General features: G+C 43.0%; 1 protein-coding gene across 1 annotated transcript in view; it reads left to right on the forward strand.

The window, feature by feature from the left end:
• RHOJ (ras homolog family member J) overlaps positions 1-19,934 on the forward strand; it is a 49,895-nt gene extending 29,961 nt beyond the window's left edge. The window contains exons 2-5 of the mRNA XM_032189390.1: positions 11,482-11,540; positions 15,346-15,510; positions 16,746-16,841; positions 17,412-19,934. Of these exons, the coding sequence (XP_032045281.1) occupies positions 11,482-11,540; positions 15,346-15,510; positions 16,746-16,841; positions 17,412-17,558 (467 nt within the window). The 3' untranslated portion in view covers positions 17,559-19,934. The remainder of the gene's footprint in view (positions 1-11,481; positions 11,541-15,345; positions 15,511-16,745; positions 16,842-17,411) is intronic.
• Positions 19,935-21,316: the final 1,382 nt, after the last annotated feature.

The following is a 21,316-nucleotide window of genomic DNA, read 5'->3' on the forward strand; positions in this document are numbered from 1 at the left end:
GATTTTTCTTCAAAGTCCCTTTTTTTTTTTTTGTGAAGTCAGATCTGATCCCCATTAGTGTCGCTTTCATGTAACTAAAGAAGTGTGTCGACATTTTCCAATACAGATTAAAGCCCCAGAAAACAAGGCAGGGGGTGGTGGGGTGGTGTGAACTGCTTGGCTCTCAGGAGAGCAGTGTGAAATAGAAAAAAACTGCCAGGCATTATGCTGAAAACTATCTTTCAGAATGCCTGTTTTAAGAGCTCTCTATTGCAGTCAATTGTTGAGAAAATACAGCCTTAAATAATGGTGGATGGAAAATAAATAATATTTCTGCCAGATGAAAGAATAATTTGCAGAGAAGCCAATTTCATATTGGCTAATATTTTGATTTTTTTTTTAATTGAGGTATACGCTGCTATGCCATGTTTTGCTGACGAGGTTCTTTTCTTGTGTAAGGGAACAAAGGAAATGTTATAAAAATAATCATTTCATCATAAATTTCTGCTCTTCTGGGACTAAAGTGACCATTGCTTCTTAAAATAAAGTCTTTTAAGAGCAATTTACATAAAAATATACACTGCTTGTTTCAAAATTCATTCGGTTATTTTTCCAAGCAGGAGACATTATGATTGATGTTCCTCCCAGCTAGAAGTCATTCCTCTGAGCTCAGCAGAGCTGCCTCTGCTGTTCGTGAGGTAGAAGAAAAGGTGAATGAAGCCTAATAATTTTTTTTCAAGAGTAAATACAGTCTAAGTGGAGTCACAGCCAACAGGGAGTGCAAGATATTCCTGGAAACTTAGTCGAATTGCAACGTATGACCTGATTCAAAAATAGCATTCAGGCGTGGAATGATTAACAGAAAGGTTAGGTGCATTAATTCTAACCTAAGAGTTAGCAGTTTAAAGAGCAGAAACCCAGTACAAATTCCTCTCTTGAAAAAGCCACACATTTCAGAATTAATTTTCAGTGTAAAACAGGATGAGAGGTTAAAAATTATAAAACGTGCTAAGAGCAAACCTTCTGCAAATAAATAAGTAAGCAAGAGGATCTGCTGGAAAAGCTGAGCTCTTTCATTTCAAGACTTTTAAATCAAAGGGGTGCTCACACCAATTTGCATCAGCCTTATTTTTAATGGGTTTGCAACAACCTGCAAAATTTTGACTCAATATTTCTAGCTGAAAATTCCTGTCCAGCTCTATGCAGGAATTTAGATTTTTATTTTTTATTTTTTGTTTCTGTTCAAAGAACAAAATCCTCAGGCCCTTCAGATCCCCTTCTGCACATCCAGGGCTGGGCTGCAGCCACTACACAGCTGGGTCCTGCAAGACCCAGCCTGCACTGAAAAGGCCACCAAACATCCCACAGACACGCGAGGGTGGGAAGTACCCTTCTGAGGTTATGGGGGCTGGATCTCACTTTGTCCCATGTTCCGCTTCATGTGAGTGCAATCACACTCAAATAAAGGCCAAGGACCTCATAGGCTCAGGTTTGCACCCATCTTCTCTCATGTATGCACACACAAACATGCAGAGGGTTAAGACCAGGCATTTCATCCATCTGCATCTGTTGTTTTTCCAACATGACAATCAGTTCATTGTCCGCAGCGGCTGCCACACTGAGAAGAAAGTGGAAGACATCTCAGCAGGATATAGAGAAAGCATTACCAATGTTTAAAACCTCCATGCTAGCCAAGGGAGAGGAGGAAAAAAAAAAAAAAAAAAAAAAAAAAACTTCTAACTTCAGGTTTTCCTATCGTAAAGTTTAAATATTTCCGAGATTTCTGCTTATGGTGTTTAACATTTCTGCTTCCTCAGTCATGTGTGTTTAGAACTTCTGGACAAATGTTTGGCTGATCTTAGCAAGCTGCAGGCAAACAGCAGCTGAAGTTTGGTACCTGAAGCTAAGCACAATTTTTGTTTCCCAACCTTGTTGCTGGGAATATAAAGCAGCAATTTTGTCATGGCCCTCCAAAGTCTCAGAATTAGGTACTTGATTTTCAAGCACCAAAGATGCTGTTTTTAATTATGCTGCCATAACCTGAATTGATGCCTGAGGCACCTCTTTGCTCGCTGAGCAGAACAGGTCTGATGGTGGGGGACTTGCTCAAACGCACGTGGCGATGCCTTGGGGACATCCATGTGGCTCTGTGCCCAAATTCAGAATCCAAACACACCTCAGCCCATCACAACCCACATCTTTGCATCAGGTACTGCAGCCAGCTCAAGGCAGATCTGCTCAGCTTCCCTGGCACCTGCATGTAAGCAACAGGAGACCCAGGCTCTCTGCACAGACAGCAGCCAAGCTGGTGATTGCTTCCCGGTTTGTATTCCTGCACGTCAGTCATATTTCCCCTGATATCAGGCTGTTCTGGGAAATACAGCTCCATGCACTTAATTCCTTGGCTGTTCTACCACAATTACTAATGCTGATTAATTTGGGGTGGCCCTGAGAACCAGCTTGGCCAGCACACACCAAGATGCTCCTTGGCCATTCTTAACCAGGAACTCTTCAGCACTCCTAGAAATGAAAGATCCCCAACTTGTCAGCCTCAGTCCTCAAATAATGCAACCCACTGGTGAGGATTAAAATGCCTTTGCTGAAGTCCCTCTTAGCAAGCACCTGGGATCTCTGGATTTTGTGCCCTTCCATCAGCATTAGCTCAGCTCCTGCTGCCATCTAGGAGAGACAATGGCAGATCATCACTGTTTTTAGGGAGACAGCAGTGTCTAACAGATGATGCTATTAGCGAGCTTTGTCTCTCCAGACTGCTTTTCTCTCCCTCTCAGGCAAAATAAATAAATAAATCTGGCTCTGACCCTCAAGCAGTGCAAGGAGAGAAGCAGTAGAGAGCTGCCTTGATTCCACCAACCGTGCAGACAGCCTCTGGAATTATTTTGTGAAACAACCTGTGAATTGCCTGCGCACATTTCAGTGAGATTTGTCTCATTTTGCCACTAATCTTCCATTTATTCCAATGCGATTTATCAAGTCTCATGTTCCCTTGATAACCAGATACTTGTCATAACTTTAGAGATAGTCTTTTCCGCTGCACTCAATTGCAGTTAGAGAAATGACTTTTGCCATACACAGACAGGAGAGAGGAACTCAGCAAACACTCAAACACTCCCTTTGTTCCCACCTTCTCTCTTTGGAGAAAAATTCACACTCCTTGCTCTACTTACCATGCTCTCAGCATCACTGTTAAGAGACTCCAAATACATCCGTTGCAGAATTAGGTTTCAATAAAGAGCTGATTTAAAGAGTCTTGACTGACTTCATCTGTGTTAAAATAAATGAAAATGCCATGGCATCTGGTCTTCTCCAAGACAGGTCAGCACAGACAGCTAGAATACTAATAAGATTGTTCCAATTATCAGTAACTCTTAATTATCTCAGAGCTCTACTACAATAGCCTCTGCTATTGACTTGAGCCATAACCCCAGCTCCAGCAAAACATGTATTCCTAGACACAGTGCTATGGTAATGGAAACTTTAAAAATATTTCATAGAGCTAAAAATACAGATATAGATAATAATCTACATTCTGCCTTTCATTTTTTGGATAGGCTCACACTGCAGTCACAGCCAAAGTTTTGTTCTTTCACTCGTCTCAATGCCACAAAAACCGCATGATATCATGAAGGGCACTTCCCCTCCATCAGGGTTAAGATGACATCTAGTATTCTTCATTGTTTAGGAGTGATCATAGTATTTTTAATAATATGTTCAGGTTCTTTCTATTTATACTACTTAATGCTACATTGTTCCTCTGTCTAACATTTGTTTGGATTTAGAGCTATTACTTTAAGTAAAGAGTAAAAAGACCCTTAACTACAGTATCACCGAAGTGCACACAACGAAGTCTGCTTGCCTGCAAATTTAGTGCATTAAGTAATAACTTAAGCAGTTATTACTAGTTCACAACTCAGGAGCAGAACTGCCTTCCATGTGGACAGCTGATGATGCACAGGGAGCTGAACTACTCAGGAAGCATCTACCAGTCTGCTGCAGTGCAGAGCCCTATATTTAGACAGAATGAAACCTATCAAAACACTCTCAGACACGATGTCAGTTGTTCCTCAGTTCCCAAAACACTACAATCATGGTAGTCTTTTCCATCTAACACAGCTTTGCACAACACTGAGGTCCCAACAGCTCCCTTAGGACTGTATTACTGGAGGAACTGGGCACAGCTTTTCTTGCAGAGACTCCAAAGCCCCTTGGATTCTGCTATTGGCAAAGCTGAATTTGTTCAAAGATTGATTAGCAGAGCAATAACTTACTGAGAAGAGGGGAAATCCTCCAGTGCTGATTTTACAAACAATGAGGTCAATGATTCCGATAAATCAACTTCATTCATGATGTCTATAAATAAGTAATGTCCCAGACTGGGAAGAAGCTGGCTCATGTTTTAGTGTTGTGCTTGTTCTAAAAGCGTTGGGAACTTCCATTTTATTTCAACCATTTCTGGACCAGAATCACTCTGCTTGATCTTCCTAATCCACTTCCACTGCTTTTGTGTTCTTTGTCATGTAGGTTGGCTAACACTGAAATCTATCATCTCAATGCACTTTAGAAGATTTGCAGCACCTCATATCAGCTGTTTGAATTCATTCTATAATTCTATGATTCTTAATAAAAGTGATTGGTGGACCGGTACCTCTCTTCTGTTAGCTGTCTCTGCACAGCAAATACACAGCTGTGGAGAGCTGTGGGCACGTTATTAATCTATGGCCTCTTTCTTCGCAAGATGATAAAATAAAAACAACAAAATGAAGTAAATCATAAATCTTTTTGTGGGATGGCTCTGTATGGATGAATCCATTCCTGTTGCAGAATGGGACAATAGAGCTGTTACTCGGTGCTGGACTGCTTTCCCAGTGCAGCTGCAATGGAGGTCAGGGTTGGGCATTTTCCCACTAATTCTACTGGAGTCCTAAAACTGATGCAGACAGCATTCAAGGAGGGGGGATGCTTGTTGCACATATCCTTCTGCCTGTCTTTGCTCAACCCTAATCATGGTGGAGATGAGACAAATTAGAGCCCAAGGGGAAGAGCAATCCCTAGAGGCAGTTTAGAGTTGCCTGGAAAGGGAACTTTGAAAAATGTTTAGATATTGCATCTCAGATGCTTCCAGAAGAACCTGAAACATCCTGCTGACAAAGCTTGTCTCTGCATAGTCAAACCCAGACTTTCAGAAATCTGTAACGTTGACTTCCATACCACTAGAACTTTGAAGGACTCCACATGGCTATTTGCCTCCCACCTTGTGAAGCTTCAGAGGGCATTTGAGTCATAGTCTCCAGGTTTTCCATGCAATTGCAGACTTAAAAATACTAAATAGTAATAAAAATACTAAATACTGAAAAGCCAGGAATAACTTGACTTTGGCCTTAAGAAAAGAAAAAAAGAAAAAAAAAAAACTACTGCAAGACTTAAATAATGAGAAAATGAGAACAATCAACCAATGCAAGCTTTATGTCAGCAGTTGAGGAATGACAGGTAGAAATGGGAAAGTCATGTTACTGCTGACTAGATCGTTAGTAAAACTCTTGCTAGACCACACTGTCTCATCCTAGTGACTGCTTGAAAAAAAGTATTTGGAATAGAGCTACAGGAATGATCTAAGAACAAGAAAATATGCCTTGTAGGAAGACACTAGATAAGCTATTTAGAGCAGAAAAAATGATTCTATGAATTCTATCTGGCTTTAAAATCACTAAATGTCTGTGGCCTACAGACAAAGCAAATTCTTCACCACCTCATTAGACCAACAGCTCCACTGAGTAAAATCAGCTGAATCCTGGCCCTGGAGGCCTCTCTGTGTTCTCACCTCAGGGAGCAGACTGGAAATGTTTTTCAGATATTGTAAATATCAGATGGGCAAACATCTTTGCTCAGCAGAACATAGATCTCATCCATTGATGAGGTGACAGCAAATGGTGAGGTTTACTCAGAGCCCTTCTTTTGAAAAATGCTGGCTAGCAAAGGCCTGTACAAGCCGGTAGTAGATGATTACAGGAGTAATTAAAGAAAGGCATTTAGTACAATTTACATCTAAAGTACAGTATTTAGGCCAATTACAGGGCAAAACAGCATGCTTTTGGCTTTCCTTTCAGAAAGAATATACTCAAGCTGCAGAATAAGTTTGAGTAGAAATCAGTTTTCCCGTAATCAGATCTTGTTTGTCACAAAGGAGGAAATTAGGGAACATGCCACGAGCAACGTGTGACTTGATTTCCCGGAGACAATGCACACATGTGGGAGCAGAGAATGACCCAGGCTTGAGTCATGGGGCACTTGCAGGCCCAGGGTGAGCCAGGGGTCTTGTAACACTGCTTCTCATCTGCCATGAGTGTGTTCATAGAATCACAGAAGGGTTTGGGTTGGAAGAGACCTTAAAGATCATATAGTTCTAACCCTCCTGCCATGGGCAGGGACACCTCCCACTAGACCACATTGCTCAAAACCCCATCCAGCCTGACCTTGAACACTTCCAAGGATGGGGCATCCACAGCTTCTCTGGGCAGCCTGTGCCACGGCCTCGCCACCCTCACAGTAAAGAATTTCTTCCTAATATCTGATCTAATCTACTATTTTTTATTTTAAAAGCATTACTCCTTGATTCATGAATGCACCTGACACACTACCCACAATGACTTTGTATTCTTGTTGAATATCCAAAATGCTATTTTTTAAAGCCTGGAACATGTAGTCCCAGTGGCTACTTAGGTGTGGGAAACAAAGGGAATTAGAGACCTAAACGTCTTTGAGGCATGTTTGGGTTTCGAACCCTAAGTGGAGCATGAAAGATCCTCACATTTCAGCCATAAAGACCCCAATTTAGGGATTATGAATTAAAATAAGAAGACAACTTACAAAGAAGTTTGGTTTACAGTAGCATTCTGAAACTGGGCACAAGCTGAAGTTGACAGTATTGTTTCCTCTTGAGCAAGGCCTCCATGAACAAGGGCCTTTGGAAGTGAAAGGAAATCTGTAAGGCATACATTGTGAAGACATCTCTATCCAGAAATGAAAATTTTGGTCAAGAGTTTACCCATCCCTTAAAACAGTAAGAACTCAAAACTTCCATCTAAATTCCACTGCAGCTGACAAAAACCTGCACTTCTGCTCTTCCATCTTACTGATTTTTACCCTCTTTCCCAGCTGGAAAAAAACACTGGGGCATTTCTACTTCCAGCAGGTCAACCTGAATTGTAGTTGTTATACTGATGTCCATTAGTCTATGTAAAGTAACATGCATCTGGTACATATGATCATAGTAAACAGAAAAATACACAAATTTAAATGTCAAAGCTTGAAAACAAGGGCATAAGGTGGCTCCTATGACCATTCAAGGCTTGACAGAATAATTTGCCCCAAAAAATGAGAAAGTCTTTCCATCCAGCAGTACCATACAGGTACTGCTGTCTCTGCTTGCTGTCAGGCTCCTGGCATCTCTCTCCAAAGCAGCTGGACCTTAATTTGTTGGCAGTAAGGCACTAGAATAAATAGATGACTTCTCCCATGTGCTATCACATTAGACATTGCCTAAACTATGGCATATATGCTGACTACTGGTTTCACAACCCTTTGATTCTGCAAGCATTTCAAAGGCATGGAAAAATTCCTCGTGATGTGCATGTCCACTTCCCTGTACCTAAGCAAAGGGCATCTGAACTACTGTATCCTAGTTTGGTGTCATACCAGAGACTTACTTGTTACTTCATGCCATTAATCAAGCAGAAGAGATTCTGGAAGGGTTGCAGACCATTTACATCAGCGCAGACCATGAGCATTGCTGAAGGGTTCTTCCAAAGGCATGATTCAGTCCCACAAAGTAGCAAGAGCTTTGCTGCAAGGAAATGAAACACAACAGGGAAAGAGCTTGGTAAAGACTGACAATTGACAGGTGAATCTGGAGAAACACAGGCCACAAGAACATTGAAAAAGAGGGTCAGGTTATCCCCAAACAGATCACTTACTTAAAAACAGAGCTTCCAAACTCAGACCAGTTCAGTGTCCACACACCAGACCCAGCCCAGCAACTCCATCTAGCACTACCTTTCTGCTGTGGCCTCCAAGCAGGACAGCCTGTTTAGGCCCATTAGCAAAACAAAACAAAACAAAACAAAAAAAACAGGTACAGACCTGCAACAAAGCCCTGGAGGTGACCCAAAATTGCCACTCAAACTCCAGTAAGCAATACCTAGCCAAGTTATGATTCAACAAACATTTTTAAAGCATTGTTTTGCCCATCCTGCACTTGGTTAAAACCACCAAGTGAAAGGAGGAAAATGTCTGCACTGTTGTGTAGTCTGACACCACACAAACTGGAGCTAAAGCAGAACCAGGGCTGCTGAAGTATTTGGCCATGTTTTATTGCTGACCCCACTGTACTTGCTGTTAAAGGCCATGCCATTTAAGTGCAATACAACCAAAATGCTGTAAGATTGTCTTCCAGGTTTGCAATCCTAAGAATATACACTCTGATTCATCAATCTGTTTAAATCAGAACAGCCGGTAAATGGCGAGAAGAGTTCATATTTATTGGGTTACTCCAAGACTACTCATAAAACTTAGATCACAAGCCTGTAAATGAGCCCATGTTACCCCCATGACCGCAAAAGAATTCACTGTTGGCTTCCTATAGGCCTGGCCACTGGAGAACAGGAAACGATAGTGACAGGGTAAGTAAGAGTAAACCAAGATAAAGCCAAAAGCAAGACCTACGGCTCTAGCAGAAAAATCTCAGCTAATAAATATGACCTACCGAGTGGACATGCTGAATGGTCTTCTGCCTGACAAAGACAGACAGATAAACTTTTAGTATAATAATACCATGATGCTTTCACAGGCAAAACCCATTTATTTTGGCATCCGTTTTGCTGTGGTAGAAATTTCAGCACTAATATGTTAATCTAGACAACACTGTTGCAAGAGCCAGAAATTACTTGAATTGTCAGTGTGGGCCATTTGGTCACCTCTGCATTTGGAGCCAGGGATCCAAATACAGTAGTTTGCTGTTGCTGAAGTTATGATAGCAAAACTGTTCTGCTGGGGTCGTAGCTGTGAACTTAGAGAGGTGATGTGCATAGGTGGGATATCCTTCAGTGATGAGATAGATTAGAACAAGGAACAAGAAAAAAATACAAAGATGAATGGGGAAAAAAGGAAAAAGAAATGTGTGTTGCCATCTAGAAATTCACAGCAGGATGCTCTAAAGAGAATTAAAAATGATGTGCAAGCTGGGTAGACTTGTGGTGTATTTTTCTGAAATTTCTTAGCCCTTGTGTAGGTGAAAAGTAGTGACCTCTTAATTCCACCTCAGCCATTCCAGAATACCACCAAGAGCCAAACGAAGGTGTGCAAACTATCAGCAACTGTTCAGTGTGACTCCACAGACCCACTGTGAAATATTCACCATGATTTCATGGACCACAAAGCACAGAAAATAACCTAGGAACCGTTGCAGCACATCCTTATGGATATGCCACGTATCAGAGATGTCTTGGACTGCTATCCAAAGGGTTAGTCTCCAAGCCATAGCAACTCCTGCAGCAAGGGAGCAATTTGCATCTGCACTGGGGCTTTTTGCCAGTGTAGCTCTGTTGGTCAGAAGGCATCAAGAGATGGGCCAGCAAAACTTCACATCAGCCTGAGTGAATTTCAGTGTAACTTCTCAGTGTTTAAAACACTGAAGATCTGAGTTGATCTGCAAGCAGAACCCAGCTCACTCTGCCTATGTTCAGGGCTAGCCAGCATCAGAAACAAAGCTGGTAACATTAGGCCACCTGCACCTCCACACAGCTGCCACATGAATGTGGAGGTGGGCTTTGGTACATGGAGGTGCTTTGGAGGTGGTCTGCAGACTCCATACAAATTCAACCAAGGACTGACAGTGCGACTGACGCTCGCTTGCAGTCCTAAACACCACCAAAAATTACAGTCCTGGGCTCTTCCACCCATGGCATGGACCTCATGCCCTCATGCATTTGTGGTAGCTCCATGGTCAACACCTAGACCAGTTTCAAGTTCCCAATAGGAGTTGCACTGCATACAAGCAACCTCACAAAGCAAGGAGCTGAAGGAGAATTCTTGGACCCTTTTCTATCTTCTCGTTCTCCTCTTTCCAATTACAAGGCAGACCCCATAGTGGCCTGTTGTGCTCTCATCAGCAAGTCTGGTCCTTGCTGAGCCTTTGTACGTTCAGGATGTCAGTTTTGCTCTGTATATGTGCTTGCAAAATTACCGCATCGCTTTGCAAGCAAGTAAAGCTGCTGAATAATCGGTCTGTCCGACACACACTGACAGAGACTTCAAGTCTAGGAGATTTCAAGCAGGACTTTGTTTGCCAGTCTAGGAGCTATTACATTCTAAAAACTGGTAGGTGCTTTTCTCTTACAAAGCTCTCACCACTTAAAAAAAAAATAATAATTAAAAAAAAAAAAAAATCTGACATTTTCAAACCTCCTCTTTGGCAAAAGTAACTACAAATCTTTCCTAGCCCACATTAAGTTGTGATCAGACAATGATGCCAGTCTTGGCCTCCCCTAAGTTGTAACTCTATGTTCCTCATGCTTTAAAACAAGTAACAGTCCATGGGCTGTGAGAGTAACATTATTTTGAGCAACTTTCCTAATGAATGTTTAACATCTTCCACTGGTTAATGGGTGGAACCAGATTCCCCCCTTCTTTCCTGTTGAGTAGTAACGACTTAAGGAGATTCACTGTTTAACTGGTTAACTGGTTAAAGATTCAATGGTCATTAATACATATCATACCCGTGACACAAAATAACCCTGATTACAGAGATCAGCTAATAACAGGGTTCATTCAGAAGCAATAACAAAACATTTTCATCCATGCTGATGGGCTCAGAATGAAGTCCAACATGATTTCAGCTGAAGGAGTAAACATCCTGAGGGTGATCACTAAACCAAGCCATGCTTCTCTTCAACTGCAACAGAATCTGTTCAACATCCCTGCAAACATTAGTGCTCCTCTTCCTCTCTGTCCTTCAAAGCATCCATCACACATCTCCATGTTAAGCACTAACATTTTAACTGTAATTGCATGACACAGGACAGGCATTGCACCTCCAAAACCAACTGAGCATCACCCCTTTCTGAATGCTTCACTGCGTCACAGCCTGGAATGAACAAAAGAATAAAAACCACTTTGAACAAACCATGACAAACCTACCAAACACACACAGCAGTGAGGTGAATCCTTTGCTTTTAAGTCCTAGCACCATGGGGGCATCATCTGGTGGCTGCAGACACAGCAGCAAATAATTTTGCAAAAGCATTTGCTTTAGTTGTGACTTTAGGTGCCCTTCGATTTGGGTTGAATCTATACGTTTGGTTTAGGGTGCATACCGCAAGACACACATCAATGTCTACCACAGGGGTGTATGGGCATTTTAGGATTAAAAGGTCACAAAACCGAGTCCACTGCCTTGTGCATAAACAGCATCTCTCTGCTTCTCTCTTTCAGTAACTGTGACTGTGGGAGGACAGCAGCACTTGCTGGGACTTTACGACACTGCAGGGCAGGTAAACTACTACAGATCATCTATGTTTCCTGTCCCATGATTTGTTTGTTACTGTCGCATATTGGGTTTTGCTGCTTGTGCTGTTGTGCTTTTGTGTTTTTTGTTTGCTTGTTTAACAAATATTTGCCTGCTTAACAGATATTAATAATTTAAATTTGTTAAAATTTATTTCAACATTAACAATATATATTAAAAATGTAAAGCTGTAATGGTTGAACTGCTGACCTACTTTTTATTATTTTACACGTAGGTTTCGTTCTGGTTCAGCAGTAAAACATACACACATCCCCAAGATGGAATTTTGTCTAGGCAAAAAACAAAGCCTGATGAGGCTGTTCAGCCTCCCATATACCTATCCCCTACAGCAGGTACAGCGTTTTGCAAAAGTCAGTATTTTCTTCCACTTACCACATGGTGGCATTGGAGATACAGAGAAGAATTACAGTTTCCAACACCAGAAAACTAACATAACATAGCACCAGGCTATTGGTCACCAGCTATCAACTTTTTAAATGTTAACCCAGGCAGCTCGGCACCCATCCCCGCATCCCAACACCCAGGCCAAGGATGTCCATTACAGGAGAGCCTGTACCCCCTGCTAACTTGCAGATGTGATGTTTTTACTGCTTCCACTGCCTGTGCTGTGGTGCAGCATGGGTGCACTGTGAGGTTGAAGAAGAGCCCTGGTCTGGGGGCTGCGTTCACCCCCTGGATATATGGGGGCAGAATTTCTCACTGCCTTGCTCTGCCAGGAGAAGGGCAAGGGAAGGTACCAGGAGCACCACATGCTCACAATGAAATTTTCATCTCCTACCTCCAAAATGCCAGCAAGGGAGAGAGGGAGGGGGTCATGGGTCCTTCCCAGACAGGGAATGTCCACCAGCTCCTCCTGTCAGAGCTGTCACTGGAGGCAGCAGGAGAGGAAAGCAGATATGGGAGGTTGCAACTGGGACAGAGCAGCTCAGGGTGCTGGGCTCTGCATTCAGGAGCACTCCTTATCTGCATGTTTTTGTCCACGACTGCTATGAAATTCATAAACCATGCAGAAGGAGACTCTCCTGTCAGCCAAAGGCCACTCGTTACAGGCTGTACTTCACAGCAGTATGCAGAGGTCAAAAACTGCATCACAACAGACTATCACTTCCAGAAAAAGCTGTACTCAGCAGAGCTCAGGACTTTATGCTCTGCGTTTCGCATTGTTTTATTCCTATCATGTGTCTGTAGGCAGCAGAGGTCACTTCATGCCTAGCTCCATGCTAGTTACAGTCCACTCACCCCTTCTGTTTTCAAGGTGCAAACAGACAATCCGAAAGCCAGACCCAAAATAAGAACGAAGTCCTTGTCCTGCATCAGAAATTTGAGAAGTGCTTGTGCAACTTTCTTTTCTGCACTCACAAACGTGGAGCTCTGAGACTGTCTGTCATGATCTGGCAGCTCTGCAAGCCCCTGCAAATGAGACTGGAGTTATATTCAGATCTCAATCAGATTTTACCCAGTGCCTTAATATTTCTGTGTGTTTTGAAGGGCTGACAGTTCCACCTGCCACCCATTTCCTCAGCAACACATCCTCTTATTTGTCCTTCTGAGCCAAAAAAAAACATAAATCCATTTGGCTGACAAACCTCACCCCTCCCTCCGTCCCTCCACAGTCATCTTGCCATCTCCTGCTTCAAACTAGCCAGAGCACCACCTGCCTCCAGGCGACATTTCCAGCTCCTCAGGATTGTTTCCATCTCAGACTTGGGTCCAGCAGACGTGGCCATCTAGTCAAAACTTGGAGTGTGAATCACTTCTCGATGACTAGATTGTATCTGCGTGGAGGCTGGAGGGATGATGCTTCCCACATGCTAAAGCTATAACGACAGATCATCTGGGTTGTTTCCTCCCTCCTTCTCCTTGTGCTGTGTGGCTTTCCAAAGGCATTGGTGTGAAGTCATAGCCAAAAATAGCACTTGCCGTTACAATGCTATAAAACACATGCTAATGAAATAACAATTGGAGAATGTACTCCTGCAGCAGGACCCTCCGTCAGCCTGGAGGGAGAGCTGGCAGGGACCCCAGATCTGGGGTATCTGGTTTTCTGCTTCCCTGGCACAAAAGTCCTAGGAAGAAAAAAAAAAAATTACTTTTCTATTTCTTTTTTTTTTCTACAAGCTGGACTCAGGTGTGGAATGCTTTAATGACAGTAAGTGTATGCAGGGGGATCAAATAAACAAACAAAAACAACAGCAATTTAAAAAAAAAAAAAAACAGTGGGGGGGGGGGGGAAGTAAAAAATAAATAAATAAAATACAAGTTTTGCTGAACTTTCTCGGGCACAGCAAGCCACAGGAACCTAAGAGCAAGGCCAGGCCTGGCGCTGGCCTTTCCATGCCAAACCAGTAGCCAGGCAGTGTGGCTGGAAGCCCTGCATTCTCCAAACAACAGCCAGAAAAATGCAAGCATGAGCCAGCGAAACGAATTAATGATCAGCTACAGCCCACGTGCATGAAGACTCACATCCCTTCCCAAACATCACTATCGCTATCTGCAACACCTCCAGATATGCCCCGAACCCAGGCAAACATCCAGTGCCTTTTTTACATTATTTAATTGGTTGACTTCAACAACAAACTGTCTCTGAATGAGAAATGGTCCTGATGTGCTTTATTTCATAAAGGTCTGTTGCAAGGTTTTGCAGCCTTCCCCTGTAGCAGAGCGAGCAGGAAGAGAGACAGGGTCCTCACCTGATGTGCTCTGGAGGCTTTTGCAGCTTAGAGACAGGGATGCATGGGGTCAACTCATACTCATGAAATCTGTGCTTGTGCATTAGCACATCCATAAGAGCTCTTGTGTGCCCTGACCTCCGCTATGTGACAGGTGGCTGTCCCTCCTTATGGCTTATACAGGGCTCTGTGCTGCTAGCACAAATCAGGAAGGTTTATCAGGAATAAGGAATATCCTTTCCTCCTGAAAAATAATATTTTGGGGGCTCTGGAGGAACAAGCAAACTCCAGTTAAATGCACACTTCTGTAGCTGCCACCGCTAGGCAGAGCACTCGTGGCTTTTAGTTCGTAATTTTAATGGTACAGTAAGTCCCAGCCCCTCTAATTAGACACGTCTGGAATATGGAAACCGCTTACCTTTAGCCAATTTCTTTCCCAAAAAAATTTTGAATCAAGATTCCTCGAGGGCTTGCTGCCACCACGTGGCTATTTCAGGAGGCTGATTTGCAGTGATTAAACTGAAAGCACACAGGAAAGGCCTTTGCCAGGCACTGAGCATCAGCCCACACTAACATAACAAACTTCATAGCCTCAGTCTCCAGTGGTCCCACCAGTGTTTCTGATTTTCCTTTCCTGACATTCCCTGTACATTGGTACCCAGCCTGTCTTGGCTGATACATCCAAGCACCTCCTCTTACCATGTAAATCCTTCAAACCAAGCCTTTCTGTGACGCTGGTGAGACAGGTCATTCAACAAACACTCTGGCTTGAAGAAAGCAGCAGGTTATCTCCATCACCTGACTTCCCCAGTGCACCAAGGGAGCATCCTCACTGAAGGACAGAGGTCTCAGATGAAGTATTCCGATTTCAAACAGCTCCAGAAAACAAAAACAACAACAACAACAAAAAAAAAAACCTTCTCCTTCCCCTTGGTTGGGTCAAAGGGAGGATGACTTTAAACTAAATCCAGTCAGAAACGTGCTGTCCCTTGAAGTGTGCAGAGCACAGCAGGGAATTCACAGCCAGGGCTGTAAACCAGGGCTGCCCCCATCCACAGTTATCCCCCATCCCATAACACACTTCCCACTCTCCCCTGGCAGGAGGACTACAACCAGCTGAGGCCCCTGTCATACCCCAACACGGACGTGTTCTTGATCTGCTTTTCGGTGGTGAACCCTGCCTCGTACCACAACGTCCAGGAGGAGTGGGTCCCCGAGCTGAAAGTCTGCATGCCCAATGTGCCTTACGTCCTCATAGGAACACAGGTAATGCTTCTTTGGGGCACTGCCAGCTGTCGCAGGGGTCCTCACAACCTCTGAGCCAGGGGGTGGAGGCTGAGCTCTCTGGAAAGGCTTCCTATTTAACTTCTTCTGTGAAAGTCAGGCAACCTTCAGCATTAGAAGAAAACTCAAGGACTGAGAATAGAATCCAAAATGCAGATGTCCTTTTGTGCTAGTCACAACTGGCAAAACTCATCCTATCTCTTTATTCACATCTATGTTAATGTGGTCTCAATGTATAAATACCTATATGGAGACAAGATTTCTGGCAGGGGAAAAAGAACACAACACACACACATCAAAATCTATAGTTGGAAGCTGAAGCTAAACTTTAAACTAAATTTAAAGAAAGGGAATAATTAGCCAAACAACTTACTTGGAGACAAGGGATGGAAACAGCCTCCCTCATGCCTTACATCAACACTATAATTACTGACTCATTGTCCCTCTTGTGCTTTAGTGGATGTTAGACTGAATTATCAGAACACTCTATTTCAGCCTTAAAACCTATGAACCTATCAGTCAAATGAAAATGCCTTAAACATGGGTTTGGAGCAGGTATACTACAGCCTGGAAAATGTCCAAACATTGGAGAGTAACCTAAGCCAAATCAAAGAAAGAGATCAAACTCTGGGCAAAACCAAAATCTTCATGCCATAGCAAAGTCCAGTTATTCAAACACTGGCTTAGTTTTCAAACTGTTTCAAACACTGGACTAATCTAAAACACCAATTTTAAAATATTAGTATTATCCTTTGGAACACATGTTCTAGCAATGGATGGGTCTGAAATGCCAGAACATTTCACTTTGATATTTTCCATGGAAATAAAGGATTTTGTTTCAAGTCAGCCAGCCAGAGCTGTGTGTGTCTGGTCTGTCACGGTGTTTTACAGGTGATGCAGTGCAGGATCACAGCAGCCTCCCTTTCTAACGTGGCTCAGGCTTCTACCACCCCTTCCAAGACGAATAGTGAAAGCCACTGAGAAATGCATCTTTCCTGTACTGCACCTGAGCTGTGCCCTGATAACTGGCCAATGAGAACTAGTTCATGTAAAACAGAAAATTTAAAGAGAAAAATAAAAGGAAAAAAAAAATGTAATTCATTTTTAATTACCATGTGAGGCTGAGAAGACATGATGGGTTTGTAAATCTATAGATATCTCTTTCAAGAATTACAGCAAGGTGCTACAGAGCATGGGGTTTGTGTATTTTCTGCTAGATTGATCTTCGAGATGATCCCAAAACTTTGGCTCGGCTGCTTTACATGAAGGAGAAACCACTCACCTACGAGCATGGAGTGAAGCTGGCTAAGGAGGTAACACATTTCTCTGGGGTCCCAGGAATTTGATCGATCACAGCTTTCCACTGGGTGTCTTTCATTCAAGGCAAGCTCCCCTGGGTTTGTTGGTTCGTCCCAGCCAGAGATCCAGCGCTCTGGAACTTGCATTTCCCCATGCTTGGTAGCAACAACACACAGACAGAGCAGGTCTTTTTCACACTGACAAATTAGACTACACTTGGTAGATGCTATTAAGACAGCACCTCCTCAAGACCCCCTACTGCACAGTTGGGAAGCCAAGCCCCTGGTCCAGAAGTTCATCAGGAGGACACAGGTGCAGCCCCCTCCATCTCTGGAGGGCCCTGCAGGGCATTTCCATGCTCCTTTAACCCCCTGTGAGATACAGGTGTTCCTAATCATCCCTGCTCTTGCTCAGGATGACCACTGAGTTTGTCCTTCAATCCCACAGGCAGCCAGATATAAACCTAGCAAGAATCTCACCTCCCTTTCTGATGGTTAGGACACATGGACATACAAAGATGCTGGAATGAGATCACTCTGCTTCTCCCAACAGTGGGTGCTCACTTCTTCTCTCTCCTCTTTCAGATCGGAGCACAATGCTACCTGGAGTGCTCAGCGCTCACACAGAAAGGCCTTAAGACTGTCTTCGATGAAGCAATCCTGACCATTTTCCATCCCAAGAAGAAGAAGAAGCGTTGTGCAAAGTGTCACCGCTGCTGCACCATTTTGTGAAGCCACTTGGAAAGAAAAGTGAGATGAGTTCAGTGAAACCAAGCAGGTTAGAAAGGCAATGAAAGTCACATGCAACTGAAATGAGGAACATGACCAGAAAAGGGTCCCTTTTACCAAAAGAGGAGCCCTCCATTCTGTGAAACCTCCAAGCTGTATCACTCTAGGCCATCTCATGTCTATGTGCTTTCCTAAACCTCCAGAGCCGTACGCAGCCTGTTCCCACTGCTGCGGACTGCACTGAGCCAACAGAAACCAAGATGCCTGCTCCTGCTCGATTCTTCTTCACCTTAGGGATAAGGGGAAGGTGTTTGGAAAACAAGCAAACAAACAAACAAGGAATTAAAGGTGGTAAAAGAAACTGGAGAAATTCCATTTGTGGCCTTAAGCAAGTATTGATCAAAATTAGGAATTTACAGTACATAGGAATTGAATCTGAACTGACTGAAAGCACATGGAGATCTGTAGAAATCTAATATGTAAGATGTACACTATAGCTAGGAAGTACTTTTAAATTACTTTTTCTTTTTTAAAGCTCGCTAGGTCAGGATATACTTCAGTTTGTTCAAACTACATGGAAGCAAAGGTGGAGTGATTCAGTTTATTTTCATTTAATGGTGAAACTTCACAGCGTCCATATGTTGCTGCACCCAAGCTATCAAAATGGATCAACATTTACCTCCAGACTTAAGGAATGTTCTTACAACTTAAAAATGCAAATAACTGTATTTTTACAGGGGAATGTTCAGGCTGAGCCACGTTTCCATAAGCTGGGAAAGGAAGAACAGAGTTGTAGCATTTATGTACTGAAACAAAGACGTTCTGCCACCAAAGAGTATTGCCCTAGACATGAAATCCCAGCATGCGACAATCGCCTCTCCAAAGTGAGAACATCAAAGAGACACGTTGCCATGGCAACTGAAAAATCACCTTATAGATCAGCTGGATTTCCGCATCTCACCCAGCAGATGAAAATAGCAAAAACCAAAAAGCCAAAGGTCATGTTGATCTCAAGTGTTTTAAGGTGATCCAAGTGCCTTAAGATTTTTTTAGAGTATCTCATGTAAAAAAAACTTACCAAAGCGGAGTTATAAACACAGTGATTTACTGTAGTTCCCCTTCCTCTCACTCATTACTTCTTTCCTTGCTCCCACTTTCCGTTCTCCTTATGGTAAGTGCTGGTCAAGTCACAGTCCTCAGGAGCAGACTCTCTGGCAGGCTGCGGATGATGGGCTGCAGCCCACAGCACAGAGGTGGGAAGTGCAGACCTGGAGGGAGCACAGGCTGCCTGTAAGCTCCCTGTGCTGTTGAAAAAAAGTGTGCTTTACTCTAAAGCCTTTCCAGGGAGCCTGTACGTTTGCACTTCACAGCAACATAGATGCTCAGAGGCAAACTCGAAGGGGATCTGCCTTCGGGTACCCTGGCAGTTCCATGAGACTATTTTGTTGTGGATTTCATTTGCCAAGCAGAAAATCACAGTGCCAGCAAATGCAGATTTCGAGACCTCAAATGTAACTCCTTGCAAAAGCAGCACCTGCAGTTAGTGATCCCAGAAGTGCTCAGAGTAAGCAGCTAACAGAAGAGTACCCCCCGGCGTGTACTGGGCCCCCTTGCCCCGCTCCTCTCCAGAGGCACTGTGATGTGGCTGAGCGCACACAGGCAACCAGAAAACCCTTGTCATCAGTGCTGAATTATAGACCCAGTGTTAATCTGAGGAATCAATGACTTCAGCAGGATCATAGGAACTTCACCATTGGTGCAGAGAAGCATGCTGCAGTGCCCAGTCCTCCAGCCATTGAAGATTATGGATCCAAACTCCTGCTTTCACTCTAGCATGAATTTTATTTGACATGGACACCGACAGAAACCAGATCAGACACCTCAAAACATTTCTAAGTGGAGATCAATGTTTTTCAGTGAAAAGAGCAATCAAATCTGGGCTAAGTGCCTTGCTGCTCTCACCCAGCTGGCTTTCACTCACCACTCTTCCTTGCTGCACACAAGTGTGGATGAAAACAAAGTTGCACTAATTCAAAGCTATACAAAAAAAAAAAAAAAAGATTTCCTTACCACTGGCCTTAACCCTACATACATTACATTTGATTCTATTATGTCCCAGACACTTGCTTCCAATGGACTGCCTGATACAACACAGCTCAGAGCGAGGACAGAGCTGAAGCCTGGTGAAGGAGCTCATGTCATGCCGCAGAGGCTGTGCTGCTGTCCCAACACGTGTAGCAGTGAGCAATCACACAGCTGGGACACCAGCAATCAGCTCAACTATAAGGTGCAAAAAGGTATTGGAAGACTATTAGGGAAACTAGGAGTGACTAAAAGTCCACTGGGGAAGAAAAAAAAAAAAAAAAAGGTTTCAACAGATATCAAAGAAAACAATTAGAGCTTCCAGTGTGCTGCTCTTTGCTTCAGTGGAAATTAAATAGGTGATGATTTTGTTACAGCTGATGTAGGCTGCTGTAGAGCACTAGCCTGTACACAAGTCTCGGGTTGAAGTAAGTGAAGTCTGCTGTAGCTGAAGTGCAATGCAAACACTCAGGTTGGAGCTGCCAGATATTCTTAGAGCTTCACAAAATACAGAGGAAACAAAAATCCAGACTGACAGCTGAGCTTATCGCAAAATAATGAGCACACTGGCAAAGTGCAATATAGCATTCCCGGCATGCATCAGAGAAAGCCACAATACTGAAATGATATTTCTGTGTGCCGCTTGTATCAGGGCTGCCTATTAGTGGATGGCATAGGATAGCCACATAAAATCAAAAATCAAATAGGAAGTTGTTGCGCCAATGTAACTACAGTGGTTTGAGGAAAAATAACTAAAAAATCGTATGGTGATATAGAAGCTAAAATGCTCCTATCCTAATGTATTAAACTGTAGCAACCTGCACAAATCATCACATAACTGTGAAAGCAGATACATGTAAAAATATTAACACTAACCAGGGTTTTATTCATATTTACAAAATGAAGTGCATAAGTTTGTGAAGCAGTACAGTTATAAGTTTTTCAAGCTGATTGTAACCAAAATTTGACATTTGGGAGCTCGAAATGAGGGAGGGTGGTCACAATCCACTAAGAAATCACCTCTGTCCTCCTTTTATTTTTAATTTCACTTCCAACAAAAATAATTGTTTTTTAAAATAGACACGGCTAACGCAGGTCCCATAAACATTAGGCCTGTGTTATGTACACACATTTATCCATGCAAATGTGACATTTTTTCAAGGATCTGCCCTGATATCCTTCTGTTTTGGGGAGGATGGAAAAACATAGGGCAACAGGCTTCAGAAAGGCATTGTAGACAGATGCCAGGAGACTCATTGACTATCTGGCAAGTCATACCTAATACCTTTCCTAAAAGCCAACAGATGGTGTGTGAACAGGCAGTAAAGCCTATTTTCAGAAATATCAAAACACCAGGCACAGTGCAAGCACAGGCATAAGGCAGCAGATATAAACTTCAAGTTATTTTCAAGCACCATTAGTAACAAGAAAAGAAAATCAATAAATGATTGCCAGCTGAAAGGAGATAGGTTTTCTCATTGTAAGACAAGCTGGAAATCAGACCCTGATTTCACCTTCAAAGGAGCAGAAGCAGGGCAGTATAAAGGCTATAAACCATCCCAGGAACCTATTTGACAGTGTCCTTTTAATGCAAACAATGTCAAAGCCTTTCCTGACGGAGCTGCCCCTGCTAATAGTCTGCAGCCATTCCTAATGCACTCACAACTTAAAAGAAGTCT

The sequence above is a fragment of the Aythya fuligula genome, chromosome 5 (assembly GCF_009819795.1).
Source record: "Aythya fuligula isolate bAytFul2 chromosome 5, bAytFul2.pri, whole genome shotgun sequence".
NCBI classification, from domain to species: domain Eukaryota; kingdom Metazoa; phylum Chordata; class Aves; order Anseriformes; family Anatidae; genus Aythya; species Aythya fuligula.